At 40.2% G+C, this 19,482-nt stretch overlaps 1 protein-coding gene across 1 annotated transcript; it reads right to left on the reverse strand.

Moving 5' to 3' along the window:
• Positions 1–2,582: 2,582 nt before the first annotated feature.
• Positions 2,583–11,854, reverse strand: LOC146390965 (Fc receptor-like protein 5). The gene is made up of 11 exons (XM_084923855.1): positions 11,775–11,854; positions 10,710–10,745; positions 10,218–10,484; positions 8,591–8,857; positions 8,190–8,468; positions 6,690–6,971; positions 6,494–6,610; positions 6,268–6,336; positions 6,057–6,107; positions 5,894–5,959; positions 2,583–2,856 (listed from the first exon to the last, which is right to left on the reverse strand). The coding sequence occupies exons 1-11, from the start codon at positions 11,809–11,811 to the stop codon at positions 2,780–2,782; spliced, it is 1,548 nt and encodes a 515-aa protein (XP_084779981.1). The 5' UTR covers positions 11,812–11,854; the 3' UTR covers positions 2,583–2,779.
• Positions 11,855–19,482: the final 7,628 nt, after the last annotated feature.

The following is a 19,482-nucleotide window of genomic DNA, read 5'->3' on the forward strand; positions in this document are numbered from 1 at the left end:
GCCCCGCATGCTGTGCTTCCGCTTCCTCGCACACAGCTTTCGGCGACCTGTCCTCCAGCATCAGGCGACGCCGAGGACTGAGGGCCTGGTTTCGGTAGCAACCCAAGGACGCTCAGCGATTTCAGCAGTTCCGGGTCAGTTTTTGTGTGATGCTTGTAATTTAGAAGTGTTTGCCGTTGGTAAACCCGAACACCGATTATTCTCGTTGTAGTGTCCATGTGGCTCAGAGGTCACGATAAAAAGGCAATAGAAAAAACACAAAAACTGCACTGTTTGGTCCAGAGTGGTCGCTGCGTGCTGTTGCCGCATCGCCACCTCACATCTCATCTGTTTGTAATAATAATACTTGTAAACTTGTAATAATTCTACTTGTTCCCACTGTGTTCCCCACCTGTTTCTACTCGCCTCATATCCTCTTGTAGTTATTGTCTCAGTCTTCCGTTGCTTTTGCAGTTTTCTGTCTCTGTTGTGTATTTGCTCTTGTTACCCAGATACTTAGCTGTGTGTATTCTAGTGTTCCCTGGATCATTACATCACTTGTGTGTTCATAAGTCAGTTTTCCTAGTATTGATTCCTTTTGGACTTTTTAAACCTGACAGCAATAAAAACTTGTCTTATTTTGATTTTGTCTACACATGAAGCTCTGTACAGTTTGTAATCTGTCCACTTAAACATGTTCTGTCTGTGGATATAGTTTCATTATTCCTCATCCTGAACAGAACTCATAGACTGGGCAGCATCGTTCCTCTTTTTAGTAGTCCTGTCAGCAATTTTTCTTTTCGTTTATAAAAATAGAACTTCCAAGCAAATTGTTTCTGTGGGGTACTGTGTGTTTCCCCGTCCTTCACTCGTGTATGTTTATTTGAAGAGGAAAAACCTTCCACGGGACTTTGATATGAAAATATACAAACAGAAATATAATTCAGAGCATGTAAATTGTCTTACAGGCGTAATCAGGTCTAAGTTACCCTCAACAACAAACTACGGTAGAAAAAACTGTGTGGCTCTGCAGCATCTTGGCTCTGATACCCCCCCCCTCAGCACCGTGCACTTATTTGCATAAATCCATGATGCATAGATTTAAAGTATAAACGTAGCCTTTAAAGTTAACATATTCAAAGTTTTACTTTACCAAGCCAAAACACAATAAAATAATTTTAGTTTCACTATGAACATGAATTTACTAAATTACTAATTACCCAAAATAAGTTTAACAGCAAATATAAATTGAACTATATTAACCTGGCTCCCACACTGTGTGTCCTGCTGTGTATACTTGCCTTTCTTAAGCTTAACATAGTTTCCTTGTGTTTCTCTTCACTTATTACAGCAGTTCTGGTGAAATCACACTTCTTAGGCTGACTAAGGCTGCACAGAAAACGTGACATAGCAGGAGATCAGGGACTGTCATGGTGCTGCGTCTTTAGACCCAGCTTTAAGTTACAGACCAAGATTCATATTCTTCAGTATCCTGAGTAATTGGGCCTAATTTTTGCTTCATACATTTATGATACCATATAATGTTTTTGTGTTTACACCATCAGGCTACAGTTTAGTTCTTGGTCATAGTTTGTTTATGTTCTGCTTCAGTTTAATTTTTCTTCTGTGTCATGGATTCAGCCAGACGCCTCCAGAAAGACCCTTTATATTGGTTCTGATTAGTATTAAGCATGATTAACTATCACCAACCTACTTAACACTCACACATGATGACATGCCACAGACTTCCACACTCTTATCTTCACCACATTCCTGCAGCCAGTCTCACACACACAGACTAATATGTTGAGGTTGGAGGTGAATGATGCCAGTGCAGGCAAAATCCAGACATTAAAACAATTTTCATTGATCAAACTAGGTTTTCTTGTTCATCCTATTAATTAGGGTCATACTTCAATTAGAATTAAGCATGATTAATTATTTGGAGAATAGCATATAGATAAACATATAAATGTTAAATCCTCGTACTCCACTTTTGAGAGTATGTTTTACATACCTTGTTAAGTCTTTGTGTCTGTGGTAGGTGTTCGTTACTCCCGGTTTTCTTTTGGTAACCTTTTTCTTATATGTTAGTGGTCAGCTTTACTTTCCCCATCATTTCCCCAGTTAGTCCCAGCTGTTCTTCCACCTGTTTCCTCTTCCTATGTTACTTTTTATGCATTTATTGTTTGAGTCTCGCCTTGTTTCTTGACGCATTCGACCCTCTTTGGTTGTGTGTCTTCTGTCTTATCTGTTTAAATTTGTTCTGTGAGTCACAGAGAATAAAACCAAGATTTTTTTTTAAAGTTTATTACCATGTTCTGCATTTAAGGTCCTGCTCTGTCTGCCACACAGTCATCATATGACAGAAACAGTAAACGGATTGTTCTCTTTCTTTAAAAAATGGTAAAAAAAAAAACCAAAAAAAAAAACTAATTTTGAATTATAATGAAACACAGATTTGAATAATAACAAAACCTGATTAAAATGAACATTTACAATAAAATTTGAATATTTACAGTATAAGAAATTTTTAAAAATGACAGGAGAAAGAAGTATGTACAGTTATTTCAAGTAATCTGATGGATACAAGAGGTCTGGTGTTTGCCTGAATGGGAAGTCTCTGGCAGTGTCACTTTATCTGACATGGATGGAGTGCTGCAAGAGTTTGTCTTTTGGCAAGTGCAGCATCACACAGGGTGGTCTGCAGGTGGTTCTTGTGGAGTCTTCTTTCTTTTCCATTAAATACATTTTCGGTGCTGGCTCAATCGACAATCACAAAACAGCTAAAGAGCTGTTGTTAAGATTTTAGAGCTGTGGCTGAATTTGGATTGACATTATTGTAGTCAGAGCTCTCCTCTGGGTCACCACGTTGCCCTGTTGAGGTGATCAAATGAAAGCATTTCATGTGTAATTATTAATGATGATAATTATCAAGGTATTTTCTCCCACCTGTCCACCAGTTCAGAAGTTTTGGTGCGAGATATGTGAAGACTTATCAAAGTGTCTCAAATGTAACATTCCAACTTCCCCCTTAATGTGTTTGTTGGGCAGCTTAGATAATGTCACTTCAGAAAAGAATATAGCCCATATGGTTTTCACTGCCCTATGCATAGCCAAGAAAACAGTCCTCATAAACTGGAAAAATAAAAATAATCTTAATTCTAACCAATATAGAAATTATCTATTAGATTACATTAGTCTTGATACAGCCTCTGCCACCACATCAGATCAATTGCTCTGGGCTCCTTTGATCAGCTCCATCACCTAGTGGGGGTGGGGGGTCATAGTTTGGTCCCGCTTTCACTGTTGTGATTGGTGTGGGGGTAGGGACAGGCTTAGGGCGTCGGGGGGTTCCCCGGAGGCATCTTTCTTGGGGGGCTCAACCCGGGGTAGCGGTCATGTCCAATTGGGGGCTCTGTTGGCTCTCAGGTGACGGTTTCCTCGTGGCTGCGTGCAGCGGGGCTAGGGGAGGGTCTGTGCTGACGGACGTGGGTTACTGACCTGGTAGCCTGGCTGCCCCTGGGTGGGTCCGGGATGGGCGTGAGGTTCTGGGGGCGCTCCGTCTCTGGGCTGGGGCCCTGGCCGGGCCTCGGGGGCTTGGGTCCTGGTTGGTGTGTTGCCGGGGTTGTGGGCGGGTGGGTGCATGGGGGCCCGGCCCTGGCACAGGGTGCCGCCGGTGTGTCGAGCCACCTGGGGGGCTCTTCAACTGGTGAGGGAGGTTGTCACATCTTGCAGGAGCTTTCCTCTCTTCGGGAACTCTCTCTGCAGGAGGGGGAGCAGTTTTCTCTGTGGTGGGGTTGGGTGGACTGTCCCGGGCTCTGTGGGGCCGGGCGGCGCTGCTGCACTGGACCCCGGTCTGGATGGGCCTGGGCCCCCTTTCCCTGGCAGGTCGCGGAGTATGGGGGTGCCTACTGGGGTCAGCGGGGGAGCTGGCCCCAGGGAGGGGTCACTTGCCCCTCCCTTCCTTCCCTCCCCATCTCCAGCTGCCTCTCTCTTCCCGCTCCACCACAACCACCCACACATGCAGGGCCTTGGAGTAGGGGTGTGTCACCAGGGTGCAGAGGAGGCTACCCCACCCTCTGTCCCCTTCTGGCTGCCTCTGCCTCAATTTTATCCCACAACTTAGACATTCACATTACTCACACTCTCATTACACATACATATAGGATCTTGGGGGTGGGCACGCTACACGGATTCCAAAAGACCATCAGGGTGCACACCTCACCCCTGGCGTCATTGCCCACCTCTCAATTTTAAATACACGTAGACATTGAGGGCTAGCAGGAGGGACTATGCGCTTACCTGCTGCTCTCTGGCAGGTAGCTCCATGCCCTCCTGGGTTTTAAATGCACCTTAGAACACACATGCATCAACACTACAATGAGTGGGTGGAGGGAGGTTTGGAGTCTTCTCTCACCCCCGTTCTCTGCGGCCTGCTGGAGCGGGGAGGCTAGAAGGAGGAGTTGGCCGTCCGACTGCGGTCTGGAGTGTGGGGCCTCCCTGCTGCTGCGGAGTCGGGGCGGTCTGCCTCTCCCCACCGCAGGGAAAAGGGTTACACCACCTGGGTCTGGGTGCAGTTCCCCCCTCCAGGGGCAAGGGTACCTAGACCCGGTTCGTAGAGTATGCTTGGGGAGTGTGATCGTGTGTACAGCATCTCTTTATGTTTGTCTCCACGTTGGTTGAGTGTGGAGTAATTGCATATGAGAGCATGAGGGTGGGAATGGATGTTTGTATCTGTGTGTGCCTGTATGTCTGTGTCTATATGTCAGGTTGGGTATCAGACGCCACCTCTCTGGGGACATCTCAGGCCCTCCAAGGTTTGGAGGCCTATCTCCCCCCACCACTTCCCCTGCCAGTGGCAGACGCCCTCAGACATCAGTGCATTGGTGGTTCTTTGTGTCCGGGGATGGGCGTCCAGGTACACACCGGCTCACTCCTTGGTGGCTGCTTGTCGGGGCCTGGAGCCTGGGGCTTGCTCGGGCCACTTCGGGGGTGGGGTGCCCTCGGCCTCTCAGCCTGGGGCTCGGTCACTCAGGCACAGCTGGCTGCCGGCGGAGCTCACGGGCACGTCACTGCAACCCCCCCTGGCTTCTGCTCCGCGGCTGCTGAGTGAGCCCTCATCTGGGACTCTCCTCAGCTCTTTCTGGGACAGTGGCGCGGCTGCCCCTCTGTTGGTCTTCCTTGATCTCTTGTGTTCTGGGGGCCTCTGGATGTCTGGGGTTTGATCTCCTCCATACCTGCTTCATGCCCTGGAGGACGGGGCAGTGGCTCCCCACACCCTCTAGCAGATCATTACATGAAGGAACCTTTTAAAAAAACAAGCGCGTCCATGCTCACAGGTGTACACACGGGTGCTCACACACACAAACTACACCCTTTTTGGCTCCTACCTCAAAGCACACTGTGTTCTGTTGATCTTACGTGCTGCACAATAATGTTTAATATTTAGTATTTACTGTCATATTCCCATATATCATTGTGATGTTGTTTATTCTATTACTCTTGTTCTCTTCTGCTTGTTTTCTTTTTTCTTTCTCAACAGGTGATCCAGGTGATCGATAGATGCATTTTTTTTTTTTTTTTCTGCCCATTCTGTTGGTTTTTGTTTTTTGCCCTTCTCCCCCGTCCCTCTTCTCAGTTGTTTCTCTTTCCCTCTTTCTTTCTCCCCTTCTTTCCCCCAGTCAAGTCTGTCCCGTATTCAGCAAGTGAAAATAAAATAAACAATAAAAGGTGACTCAAATGGACCATTACGGCAAGGCTGGGATGGTCAATTTGGTAAAGTAAATCCGTTGGGCATCTTTCTTTGCCTTTAGACAATAATTCTGATGGCAAAAGAGCCAAACGGGACAGGCAAAAAAAAAAAAAAAAAGGTATTTTCTCATGGTCATCATCTCACATTTTGTGCACTCACTTGTCTTGTTAATGACTTTGAGCTGAATCACAGATGTGACATTGGTGTAATCACCTTCTGCTGGACCTGAAATAATAATCTGATTAACTTTCATGTTAAACACAGTTATTGTATAATCATCCAGCTTCCACAAGCTCTGTTTTAATGAAAGTGTAAACTTTACCATTTTCAGTGTTTTCACATCTTCTGACTGTCTCATAGACACAACGATCACCTGCAGGTCAGAGAAAATCAGTCACCTCATGTCTGTGATACTAATTTAAACACAAATATTCTTACAAATAACATTTATATTAAAAGCTGCAGCAGATGTAATAAGTACAGTCTTGTTGCAAATAGGATCAGAAACATTTAAAACTACATGAAAAACTAACCATGAAGAAGAGAGGAGTACACTTGCTGCTGATCTTCATCCTGACTGAGTGTCTGCTCATTAGCAGCACCTTTATTAAAAATGTAAAATTAGATGTTTGTTTTATGTTGTTGTGGATTATACATTCTTGTGAACAGTTTGCATTTTATGACTCAATGCTGCATCTGTGTATTTAATCATTTAAGATATAAAATATGTAATATTAGGAAAAAAAATGAAAATCTCACCTTTGAACTTTTTACAGCAATACAACAAGAGCAGGATGAAAATAAATGTAATTCCAGAAATTGCTCCAATGAGCATCAGAACAGGAAATGAAGAGATTTCAGGACTTGAGACATCTACTGTGGATAAGAAACATAAGTTTTAAACTGAACCTAAGTTATAAGTTAAAAAAAGTTAAATAATATATTATAAACTCACCCTTTGTATCAATCCTGACTGACTGGCTGTCCTCTGTGTAGTAAACTGGGTTTCCTCTTCCTCCTCTGCACCTGTAGAGTCCTTCCTGTGAGACACTGATTTGTCCATTTGAGTGGAAAACTGCATCTTGTGTGGTCAGAGGTTCAGAAGAGTTCTCATCTCTGTACCAGTAGTATCTCCATCCAGATGATGATGATGAGTTCACAGAGCAGGTCAGGGTCACACTGCCCCCTACTGGAATGTCTCTCATATCAGAAGTTACTTGGGCCTGTGGTTGATCTGCTGTTGAGTTTAAACAAAGACACAAAGATGTGTCTGTATGTTGTTGGGAATAAACCTCCTCTCCAGTTTCCAACAACACAAAGGAAGGAATAAGACTAAACTGAAATGGTATGAGTAATCTTACAGATGCCTATAATGCATTTTATTCTTTTAGTGTTTATTTTTTTCTGTTTCATGATGATTCTTCGTTGTATTTATAAAATAATACTTGTGCTTATTCTGTGTGATTCCTTCTTATTTTCACAACAGATGACACAAAACTTCTTACCAATGGAAATTTATAATTCCGAGACCATGTAGCTGCTCAGAGTAATTTGAAATAGAGACATTTTAGTTATAAGATTTTTAATTTCAGACTTTCATAAAGCACTTTCATTTGTTTAGATTATTTTTTCATGGTAAGTTTGCTTTGATTAGGAAATAGTCTTCTTCCTACATGATCAGAAGAAACATATCAACATATCTCTGTATCTATAAACCTCCTGTTGAACACATACACACTAATATCAAAAACTCACACATCACCGTTTGTTCCATTAATACAACAAAATGCATTCATTTATCTACCACTGCTCATGCAAAGTTCTTAAATAAAGTGTTTGAAAGCATCAGTTTCATGACAAAAAAAAAGAAAGAAGAAAAATCTTCACACAGTTCACCTCGGTTGGCAAAACAAACCAAAAAGTCAGTCACTAAAAATGTTGATTGATGCAACCAAATCACTATCTCTAGGATGCCTCACCCCACAGTAATGCAACTGAACCAGGAAAATATTGCATTACTCCTTGTAACTCTATCAATCACAAAGACGATTAGTAATTGAAGAAAAAAAACATAAATCTTACTATCTAAAAAAGGGATAATATAATATGGCTTATATACTGCATCTTCGGGGCACACATTCTGTCCAATTTGTATTTGCACAGAAATCACCTCAGTGTCTGCTTACAATTTTTCCACCTGGTCAGTTTTTTTCTGTTTTTGTATTTCTGTCATTATGGTCCTCAGATGATGGAGCAGCAGGTCAGCATTGGCGTCTCTATACCAGCTGAAAGTTCATGACACAAAGTGGTGACAAACTGTCTACAATGAGGCTACTATCAGCTGCAGCTCTTTGTCTGACTAACAATGTAACATGCTTTGTAGACCATTGAATTCATCCTGTGCTGACCATTAGGACATTTGTCAAATGGAGATCACACAACAAACATGACTTACTTGATACTGACAATGTGAAGGCTTCACTCCACTCTGTTGAAGAATATGAGTCATCTCTGCGTCGACTCTTACACATGTAGTCTCCACTGCTGGACTCAGAAACTCTGAATGTCACATCATTATTGTGTGTCCACTGTGTGGGTGTCCCGGGTCGTCTCCATTCATACTCCCACTCAGTGGTTTCACCTCCTTCCTGCACCTCACATGTCAGAGTGATCGTCTCACCTCTGAATATCTGAGGCCAGTTGGGTTGTTGTTTTACAACAACTTTATTGAAAACTGTTTACACATATTAACAGTTGAGATACAAACAGAAACATGAAATCAAAACAGAAAACTTCACATTGTGTGTTTGATAATCATGAGTGAATGTATATTTCAAACTAAATGACTGAACTCACAGGTTATCTCAATGGTGAGGTCATCACTTTTATCAGTGTAGTAAACTGGGTTTCCTCTTGTTCCTCTGCAGCTGTAGATTCCTCCTTGAGATACTCTGATATCTCTGTTTTGTTGATCTCTGATTTGAACATAAGAGGTTCTTTGGGTTCGTCTGAACCACTCATATTTCCATCCATCAGAGCTCTGCACAGAGCAGGTCAGTGTCACACTGCCCCCTACTGGTATGATTGTTGTTCCTGCTGTCAGTGTGGCCCTGGGTCTATATGCTGTTATCAAAAAGACCAAAGGAAAACATACAGCTATTGAACATACATTTTAAACTATGTTTTCATTTTATTTAAATTCCAACTTCCAAGAAGAGATGTCTATGCTGAGCACACATCATTCAGGGACTCCTCTCATCCTGCCAATAAACTCTTCCAGCTCCTCCCCTTCAGATGATGCTACAGGACCCTACAGACTAAAACCAGCAGGTTTATGAACAGTTTCTTCCCCACAGCTGTCACCTTACTGAACTCAGTCCCCTGCTGAACCTTTCCATCCACACCCCCTTATCCTTCCCAATAACCATGATCATGACTGTCATTCATTCTCAACCTTCACCATATGCTTACATTGGTTACTGCTATAGTTTAGGACACTGACATAGTATAGTCTCTGGTATAGTGCGTACACTCTTCACTATTATAGGCTGCTCAGAGCGCTACACTTCCACTATGAATATGTTCATAGCACTTTGTAGATCTGTTTACCATATGTAGCACATCTGTATATATTTAGCAAAGCTGTATATTTGTTCATAGTACATCTGTATTTCTGCCCATCTGTATAGCAATACAGAACATCTGTATATCCGTACATATGTATACACAGTACATCTTTACATTTGTCTGTAGGTCATCTGTATATTTGCTCTCTCTGTACATAATCTGTTCATAACTATCCCACCATTTATTTATACTACCCTTATCTGTATATAATTGCTCCTATTTTTTAGCACTTACTACTCTTGCACTCTGTTCAGATGCAAACTGTATTTCCTTACCCTGTATTTATAGATGTGTAATGACAATAAAGTTGAATGCTAATCCTAATTTAAATTTTTTTTTTTAATACAGTTTAAGATCATTTTAATTTTTTCTAACATGGTGAGAGAGCTACAATTTTGAGGTTAGTCAGGTAATTCAGGTTGTAGATCTCTAAATAAGCACAGTACAAATGTTTGTCCATTCTCTGACCTGAAGAAGTCACACTGAATGTAAACTAATGCAGTTCACTGTTGAAGGAAACACACGATGGGTTCAGAGGGATCTGCCTGGTTTCACATTTAGACAACAGAAACATCGTCACCTTAAATTATATGGAGCCTTTGATGTTTCTTTTTTTCATTATTTAAATTACATTTCATCCACAGTTATTCTTGTTATACATTAAAACATGCACATGAGTATTTTGGTTGTAGTGTGTACTGTGAACAAAGTTAGGTAAAATGCAATGGTCTTGGTTAAAGTTTCAATACATCGTAAATAAAATAGTTTCAATGAAACATTTATTAAACACATAATTTTATAATTCAGATGAGTATTTTAACTGGAATCATCACATTATTAATCACTGAGGACTTACCTAATACAGTTACAGAGACAGTATTACTGTTCTTTGTATAATCTGACCACTTTGAGCTGCCATAGCACTGGTATTTACCACTGTGACCTGTAGATCTCATTTCGAATGTGTAGTCTTTGTATTCACTGTAGCGGACATAGGCTCGACCATCCTTGTCGATTGTGTAATACCAGTCAGTGTTTCTTCCTTCATTCATGTTACACTTGAAGGTAACAACCTCTCCAATGAAATAACTGGACGATTTGGGTTCAATAGTTAGCACAGCATCTAGAATCCAACACAAACAGACAATTAGCAATCTGAAACACTTATTTAATGCTCAAGGCAAGACATTGATTGATAACACTTTATTTATATTCACACAAAATGAAAATACAGTGACAAGTAAATAAAAAGAAACACAAATAGGATCTGCATTAGAGTCATACAGGTTGAGAATAATCTTTATTAAATAAAAAGGAAGAAATTGAAAAAGGAAAACTGTTCAGTCACCTTGAGCGTGTCCACTGCAGAGGAGCGTACAGAGCACTACAATAAAGACAGAAACTTCAGACATTATCAAACTAAAGACACTCAAATGTAACATAAATAAAACATTCGTGGTAATGATGTGTCTCATTTCTTGAGGCACATGATCAATAGTGAGTTAATGATCTTCTTATGGACAATCCCACTAGGGTTTAAAGTCCAGTCACTTTCTTACCAAGCTCCTTTAAACACTTGGAGATTTTCAATGTCTACTATGATCTGAGTCAGTGCACTAAAATCTAATCCAGTCTACAAACAACCATGTTAATAACAAAACATGAGTGTCCTCTGATCACATGACCTGAAATGGTACAGGCCATCCTCTTTGGGCAACAGATGAAAGACTGGGTTCCAAAAGGGAAATGATCTCCCCAGTGTTTACTTTGTATATTAGAAAAAAATCTCAAAAATTGATGTCATTGACAAATTGCAGTGGGTCACTTCTGTCAACAAGAATTTGTCTAGAAGGTGGTATTTGTTGATCATTTTTGACATATTTATGTGTCTTCTAGAGCAAACAACATTCATCTGAAGTTAAACCTGCCTACTGGGAGTTTTCTTTTTTAAATCTCCATTTATGGCTGGACGAGTTCTAATCTTCCTTTAGGAAGCAAGTTTCATTTAGTCAGGAGTAGGATTAGTCGAGTACACTTTTATACCTTGACTAAGGAAGAATATTTCTGCAATAAAATGCTATTAAAGTCTAGCACTGGCTTTAATCACTGCCCTTAGGCGTTTTATCATTGTCTACTATTATTGGTTACATTTTATATTATGATTTAATCAGCATCAAATTATCACTGATGGAGAAACAAACCTTTGTTAGATAAACTAAACCAGCTCCACTCTGATCTGAGTCAGTGCACTAAAATCTAATCCAGTCTACAAACAACCATGTTGGTAACAAACATGAGAGTCCTCTGATCACATGACCTGAAATGGTACAAATGACTGATGCTCTGTTCTTCTTACTAAAACATGTTTATGGATCAGTATGAATCAAACAATAGAAGTCAGTGATGTACTCACAGAATAGGCCCAGCTCACAGAGCAAAGTGGCTCCCATCCTCACATCCAGCAGTGACACGTCTGAAAACTTCTACAACTTTCTGTAAAGAGAGAGAGAGTGAAGCAGCAGCACAGCAGATACCAAAGAGCTGTGAAGGAAACAGAGTTTTTATTACTTCTTTCTGCTTCCTTCCTTTTACACAGAAATAAAAATGTAACAAGATCTATACTCTGCTGCAGACACATATCAGGCAGAGATTTTTATCAAAAGGACTGTAACACAAATATACTGAGACTAAACAATAATAGACAGTTACAAAGTTCTATTACACAGACGTGAGCTTCACCGAGTGCCCAAAGAGGCAAAATAATTAGACACAAGTCCAAGACAAGTTTAGTTTATTTTACAAGAACAAGAAGAAAACAACAGGAACAACACTCTGAATTTACCTTTGTATACCATACACACACCAATTACACTGTAAATGGATATATTAAACATTTGTCTTCTCATATATTCAGTTAAAATATATACATAAATCAATTTCTCACAACTATCAGTATCCTAAATTAATTTTTACAAATTCCCAAGGAGACAGAAAAAAGATCAACAAATATATCTAAATATTAAAAACAAACTACCCTCTGTCTGCATGCTGTTAAACTACTGGAACTAGTAAAAGCTGTTTATGTCCCTGGGAATTTATTTGAACACTCTGGGGCATGGAAAGAGGTAAGTTTGTTTTTATTTTACTTATCAGTCTTCAGATTGCTAACAAATATCTATATACAGGGTTCGTATGGGTGCTTGAAATCCTTGAAAATGCTTGAATTGTATTGTTGTCTTTTCAAAGTTTGAAAAGTGCTTGAATTTCAGATGTGGTGCGTAAAAGTGCTTGAGAGTGTAACTGTATTTCATTCACCACAAATAATTATCTGATTGAACAGTTTTCCTATCAGATAGAGAAATAAAATGAGTCGCAAAATGTAAAAGCAAAATTTCCCTGCCTGGGCTGCCTTGGGTCTGTTTCAACGTGTGACCCCGCCCCTCCCTCGGCCAGTCAGGGATGAGTGCGCTAACATACCTGTTGGTTGCTGTTGTAATGAGTGTTTGGTGGAAAATGACAATGGCGGAGTTTGCGCTCTCTAGTCGCATGATAGGTGAGTGCTAGTAAATAATTTTCCTGTACATGTACGTAACACATGCTATTTTTTAAAATTATGATTATTATTTTGTTAGTGTGATGCAGTATGGCGCCGCTATTATGGAATATGCTGTGAACTTAGCTAACATTACTTAGCAGTGATATGAGTTAATTTTGTTACGGATTCAAATATTGGGGATGGATACAAGAGGAAAAACCACAATAACAACACTGGTCCGGCCGGGTTGAGTCAAACGATGATTTTAATGATCACACGCGTGGGAGATGGACACCGTACGCAGACAGCATCAGATCTCAAAATGGTGGAGCATTGATCAAACTCTTATAGCCTCTAGTGGCCCCACCTAATCATAAAAGCCTAAACATTCACATTCTTTCTCTCACACAGTGCCTAAGCTACGACCTTGGCTCCCTGTTTATCTGCTCCTGCTGAGATGGGGCAGAAAACTCCAGTATGTTCTGTTCTCTTCTAATCAGACAAATAAGGCGATGACTTTCTGCAAACAGTATTTCTCATAACTCAGCAGTATAATGCATCATAAAACAATATCATTCATTCACAATCAACCAGCAGTCTAATGTAATGCAACTCAGCTTAATAAATGCAATAGTTATCACCTTCTTCTAATTCAGGAGAATAATGCAAACTAAAACTACATAATAATTCACCATCTTTAATTAAGGGTCTAACATGGCATAAAATAATATTATAATCTGACACTCCCCCTTTTGTGCTCTTTAGAATAAAGAGCACACCTACACCCTGTAGTCCAATGCGGCCGGGTTCATTTCTTCTTACGCCTGAGGCCCTTTGTCACCCTGTTGGGCAAACCATGTGTGAGATGACCTCTGTGTTTGCGCAGTCCAGGTGCAAGAAGAACTATTATTCCAACAGTAGCAGGTACAGATGACACTCCCCAGTTCTCCCACAGCTTTATTTTGGTGCTACCTTATACCCTTCAGACGTACTCAGACTAGAACCTCTGTCCGAGGAGCTTTTAGCCTTTATTTTATTGCTGCTGCCACCAGTGTCTTCCAGTTGGGTGATCCTCTGCTCTTCTTTCTTTAACCTCAGGGGTTAGACAACCCTTCAGTCGTTGCACAGATCAGGGGATTATTCTGCCCCGATGTCAAACAACAATCTGTGTATCCTCGGGTCCTGTGTATCCCGTGTATCCCGTGTATTCCCCAGAAAAAGGAACAGGAACGTGTCCCCCTTTTGCCCAAGAGCCTCTCGAACCTCGTTGGTCTGGTGTTCCTGGATCTCCGCCAACCCCTTCATGGTTATTGCTGTGTTTATGGGATCCATCCTTTTGAGGTGACTTATCAGAGCCCAAACGCCATGACACTTGGACCCAGTTGGTGTCTCGGCAGTCACTGTGTCTGCCTCTGCTGCGAAGGATCCTCGTATATCTGTGACCTCGTCTGGTGTCTGTTCCTTTCTCTGTAAGAGACAGAAAACCAAAACACCTCTCTGCCCAGCCCTAATAATCTACTGTTGTTATCTACTGACCTTCTGGTGATTCAGAATTGGTTTAGAATATTCAGAATGTCCCAGGGACTTATTCTAATCATATCCTATGTGTGTGTAAGCGTGTTTGCATTTAGCCCTCTGCACTCAAAGTCAATACCTGCAATATATCAGTCCGGACCATCACGCCGGACGAAGCTTATGACCTTCAAAAGACCAAGTGCCAACTCCTTATAAGCACATTTGCAAGGTGTGTAAGAAATTATTAAAACCACTCATGTGTTTCCTTCCGCCTACTGTCCCACGGTTTCCTCTCCAGTGTGGTACTCAGCTTCTCGTGAACACAGGCATTTTATCTTCTAAACGCTATTCAATTCATTTCAATGATTAATGCTTAAACATGGAAAAATGATTTATGCTTCTCACTGGTTCTCTAAAAAAGGTCCGGAGACCTCTTGGGTCACTATTGGCTTAAGCTTTACCATACCTAAGTTATTAAAACAAATTTAGTCATAAAAATGTTCATATAACCCTTGTTTGATGTTAAAACCCAACTTACCCCCCTTTTTTGACACATTCCAATGTGTCAAATCAACGGAGCTAGAAAATTAAAAGAAAAGGTTAGTGACCTCATCTCTCAGAAAGTATCAGACTTTCTCCTATCCAGTGTCATAGCTCCAGTAGGCTCCGCCCGGAGCCAAGAAAAGCATGATATTTGTCTTGTGTAAGCGCGTGCGGCCTTCTATGCTCAAAGTCACTCCAGTCCATAGATCAGCCAGACATCGCGCTGACTGTAGCTCTTAACCCTTATTAACTTGAGCACAACTCTATAATGAGCAACAAACTGCAATATGTATAAAAATGATCATGGTTACACCTGTAATGAAAGACCGTATGATTATCCTGACCCCTGCAAATAAAACATTAACCTCAGGTCATGACAATCACCGGAACACAAATGTTAATATAATGTCAAAAGCTTCAATGAATCATTAATGCAATGCTTGTTATATGATTCTGATGCAATAATAATGCTGATGCCAAAATAACAGTAAAACACCCCCTTTTATCCCATTTACAAACTTCACAAATAAATGTTTATCCATGCCTCTTTTGAATTTTATTTCCCCCTGTTTTTCCCTCACTGACCACAGCAGGGGAAACCTTGTTTTGAATCAGCCATGAATCCAGCTCACCTGATTCATCACTGAGCCCCATCGCCACTGGCGTCTGACAGGGTGGTGCTGCATATTCTTCCTTTAATGTCTCTATTTTCAATCTGTTAATTAGAGTGCTTAAACATGAAGTAGACTACGTCCACAACAAGTCAATACAGCTGTAAATGTGGCCAATTATCAATCTATAACCAAGAAACAACGAAAAATAGCTTTTATTTTATGCATGCTTTTAGTCAAACACTCACCCAGAGGATCTTCAATCCCAGAAAATTCCTTCTCCTCATTTAATAAGTCTGTCCTCCTTCCATGCCCTGGTAACTGGTCCATCCAGAGCCATATCATCTCGAAATATACATACAACAAGCCAAACCACACCTTGGTCACACCAACCTTTTTCCGCCCTGAAGATGTCCAACGCCATCTTAGTCTGGATCAGGGTTCTAATAGATTTGCAATTTTCATTAGTTTTGACTATGATTTAGTTTCGACTTCAGATTTTCAATTTTATATCAGTTGTAATTAGTTTTTACCAATTGTTTGCTAGTTTAGTTTAGTTTTTATTTTTTTGAAAATCCTTAGTTTCAGTTTAGTTTTGATCAGTTTCAGTTATAGTTTTAGTTGTGTTTGCAATAATTAAGTGTAACAAAATCCCAGTTTCATCCTATCAGTCATGCTCTTCTGCTTATCCTTGGGTATTGAGACCATTAACTCTTGCAGCACCGGGTGTTTGCAATTTTGGTTCAAGTGAATTGATAATCTTTTTGTAGGCAATTGACTCACACAGTTATGTAGATGTCCCAGTCCTGCTGTCTCGGGATGCATCACACTGCCTTGCATGGGGTTAGCTTCTGTTTTCTGGGGATGAGGGTTGAGTGGGGGGAGCTCTCTGAGGAGGGGGAGTGTGCTCCCCCTTACCTTTTCAAGGTAAGCTAGGTTAGCCTTCTTGTGTGAGCTTCTCAAGTGCATTTTAAGGTCTGTGGGATTTTTTTTTTTCCCTTTAGAAGTGTCCCTCATAATTTGTCTCTTTTCACTACAAGACACTTGCTTTATACTAAACACAGTCATATTTAAAGTAATTCCAAATTGGACTCTGGCGCTTTCTCCCGACTTTTCCTGACATGATTCTGCACGTGGACGGAGCAGCAACACAGACGACTCGCCTAACGTACTGGTCACCTGCTGGCATAATGAAACACAGCAAGAAAAAATCTGGAAACTAAACCTCATTTTCACCCATGACTATTGTAGGACACGCACACCTCAATGAAAACTAAACACATTTTGCTATAACTTCAGTTAATTTTAGTTAGTTTTGTGAACACTCATTACAGTTTTAGTTAATTTTCCTTTTTTTGTTTTTATTTTTACTTCCGTTAACGAAAATGTTTTTTTCTTTCACTTCTAGTTTTCGATATTTCGTTTACATGTACTCTATTTGAACAGGGATTTATCAGTGTCAAATGGGATTTTTTTAGTGTGTGTCTGTAAATGCAAATCAATTTATTTATTTATTTATTTTTTCTGAAAGGCAAATGTTAAACGGGCTCTAACAAATCCACTTTATTGCGTGCTCATAGATTTTCTTTTGTCAGGGTCGCTCACCCAATGTGGTTTATTTAAATTTGTGAATTATGTCACGCTTATTAGTGGCTCATGATTGCTTAAGGCCTATGTCTGAACTTGACTACAGAGGCAGAGCATCACTCCATCCTTTCAGGGTGAAGGACTCCACTTTCTTTGTGTCAAGGCAGCTCATAATTATCTTAATAGCTTTACCTAATCAAGTTATGGCTTACCATCACTTGTGTTATAAGTATGAAGTGTCCTAAATTTATTCAAATTTTGTTTCCAATTCACTTGCAGCAGTTTAGACCGAATTATGAACGATAATAACCTTGCTCTGGACTGTCAAAGGTGACTTTAACGCTGACTGTTCCGACAATTCATTTTATAACATTTCCTTGTCAGATTAGCCAATCTCTGCACACTTGAATAAACATAATCAACATGGTCAATATTTTCCTGTGTGTTATTTCACCATGTTATCGATTCCAACTCTCCATCCGCATGTGGTTTGGCACATTATATCTATCCAAAACTCCACTCCGTCTCTAAATGTTTTGAAGAATTTTTCAAGCCGGGGGTCAAATTTTGAGAATTTGACCATAAGTGAAAGTTATGGTGTTATCACCCCCTTTTGGGGCTTACCTTTCCCAGTTTTGATGATATTCCTCCCTATTCTTTGCAAGTACCCCCTTTTGGTGGCGAGAAACTGTTGGTGTGGTCAAGTGGGTGCTGTAAAAACAAAAGCTCAGGACAGAACAGTCACCAGTCATGTACTTCATACAAAATTAGCATATATTTGATTTCATATTGATCCTCTGAGTGTAATGGTACATTTTAATTTGAATTTCTCCAAGCTAAACACAAAAATTTTCTTTATTTTGCTCTTGTTCCTGTGCAGCACCACCTCTCAGCACATGCCCCTGTCGGTTATATCTCTACTTTTCTGAATTATTGACTATTTCAATGAAAGGACCTAAAAGATGGGGACCAGTGTTTATCCTTACATATCTCCATTTTGAATGTGACAAGTCTATCATTCCCCTGTTATTCACAGACCTCAATAGAGTGTTTTTTTTTTTTTTTTTTTGGCTTTTTTTCTTTTCTTTTTTTCCTCTATAAAAGTTAATTGACTTTTTACAGTGGGCTGCTATGGTTAATAATAACATGTTCAGTCATGAGTGAAATCAAACCTTTTCTTCAATTTAGCATTTAACCTTCCCAACAATATAATGTGATACATTAATCGAAACACAGCTACTAAAACACAATTTTCTTAATGCAAACATCAGTAACTCAAAATTAGCTACCAAAGGGTTAAGTCTGCAGTTCACGCTCATGTGAAGATACAGCCTCCCCCTTTAGTCTCTGTCATCCTTCTGTTCTTGCAAGAACAAATCAAAGCAAGACAAAACATCCACCCTTTTTTTATAGGCTGGGTGAATTGTTTGTGGACAATTACTAATCCTAAAGTCAGTACCGTTTTTGTCTCAGTATCAAATCAGTTAAAACTTTTAGTCGTCAGTCCATCACAGTCCAGCCACATGCATACATCCACACACATTCATACCAGAAGTTGCTGATAATGGAGTCTCACGCGCAAGCTATTCGAGCCTCCCTCACCAGCAAGATGACGTCATCATTTTAAAGGAAAACAGTTCCTTGTTTTTTGACTGGATTGACTTGCTGCAATCCTTTTAGGCTCAGGACTTCTCATGTGATCAATGTCCCATATAAGTGAATTTCTCCCAAGCCCATTATAATCATGGAGAAAAACACTTTGCGACTGTCGTCAGTAAGAATATTTTATAGCGCTTTAAAGTTCAATCTCTCAGGCCTGGATTAAGGAGCTGATTTGTTAAATCAGGAACTCACAAAATACCAAAATATCACCACCGGTGGATCACACCTCTCAGATGTTCTTATTTCAGTGCACTGTAACAAAAGCAAAAACAAACGTAACCAATAAAATACTCATATAATAACAAATACTGGGGCCCATTGCAAACATGTCCAAGCATAAAACCATCTTTCTCTCTCTTAGAGAAAGAAAACAATCCAAACCTCACTGATGAAATCAACCTAGTGTTAAGCAAAACCCAAAAATCAACCAAAACTTCGCCAGAAAGTTTTTCTCCCTCCCGGGACAATTATTGTGTAGGAATACAGGTACCGTAACTCCTTTTTACCCTGAAAAAACATGTTGGATTTACATGATTCAATAATGGACACTGGTTGCACACAAATGTTTTGCTTTGGCAGAAACTTAAACAACTGAGTTAAATCAACACAACCTTTTCATATTCAGTAAACCTGTGCATTTCGTGTTCATAAAACACGATTGAAACATG

Source organism: Perissodus microlepis, chromosome 3 (assembly GCF_051167445.1).
Source record: "Perissodus microlepis isolate ML-2025 ecotype Zambia chromosome 3, ASM5116744v1, whole genome shotgun sequence".
Taxonomy (NCBI): Eukaryota; Metazoa; Chordata; class Actinopteri; order Cichliformes; family Cichlidae; genus Perissodus; species Perissodus microlepis.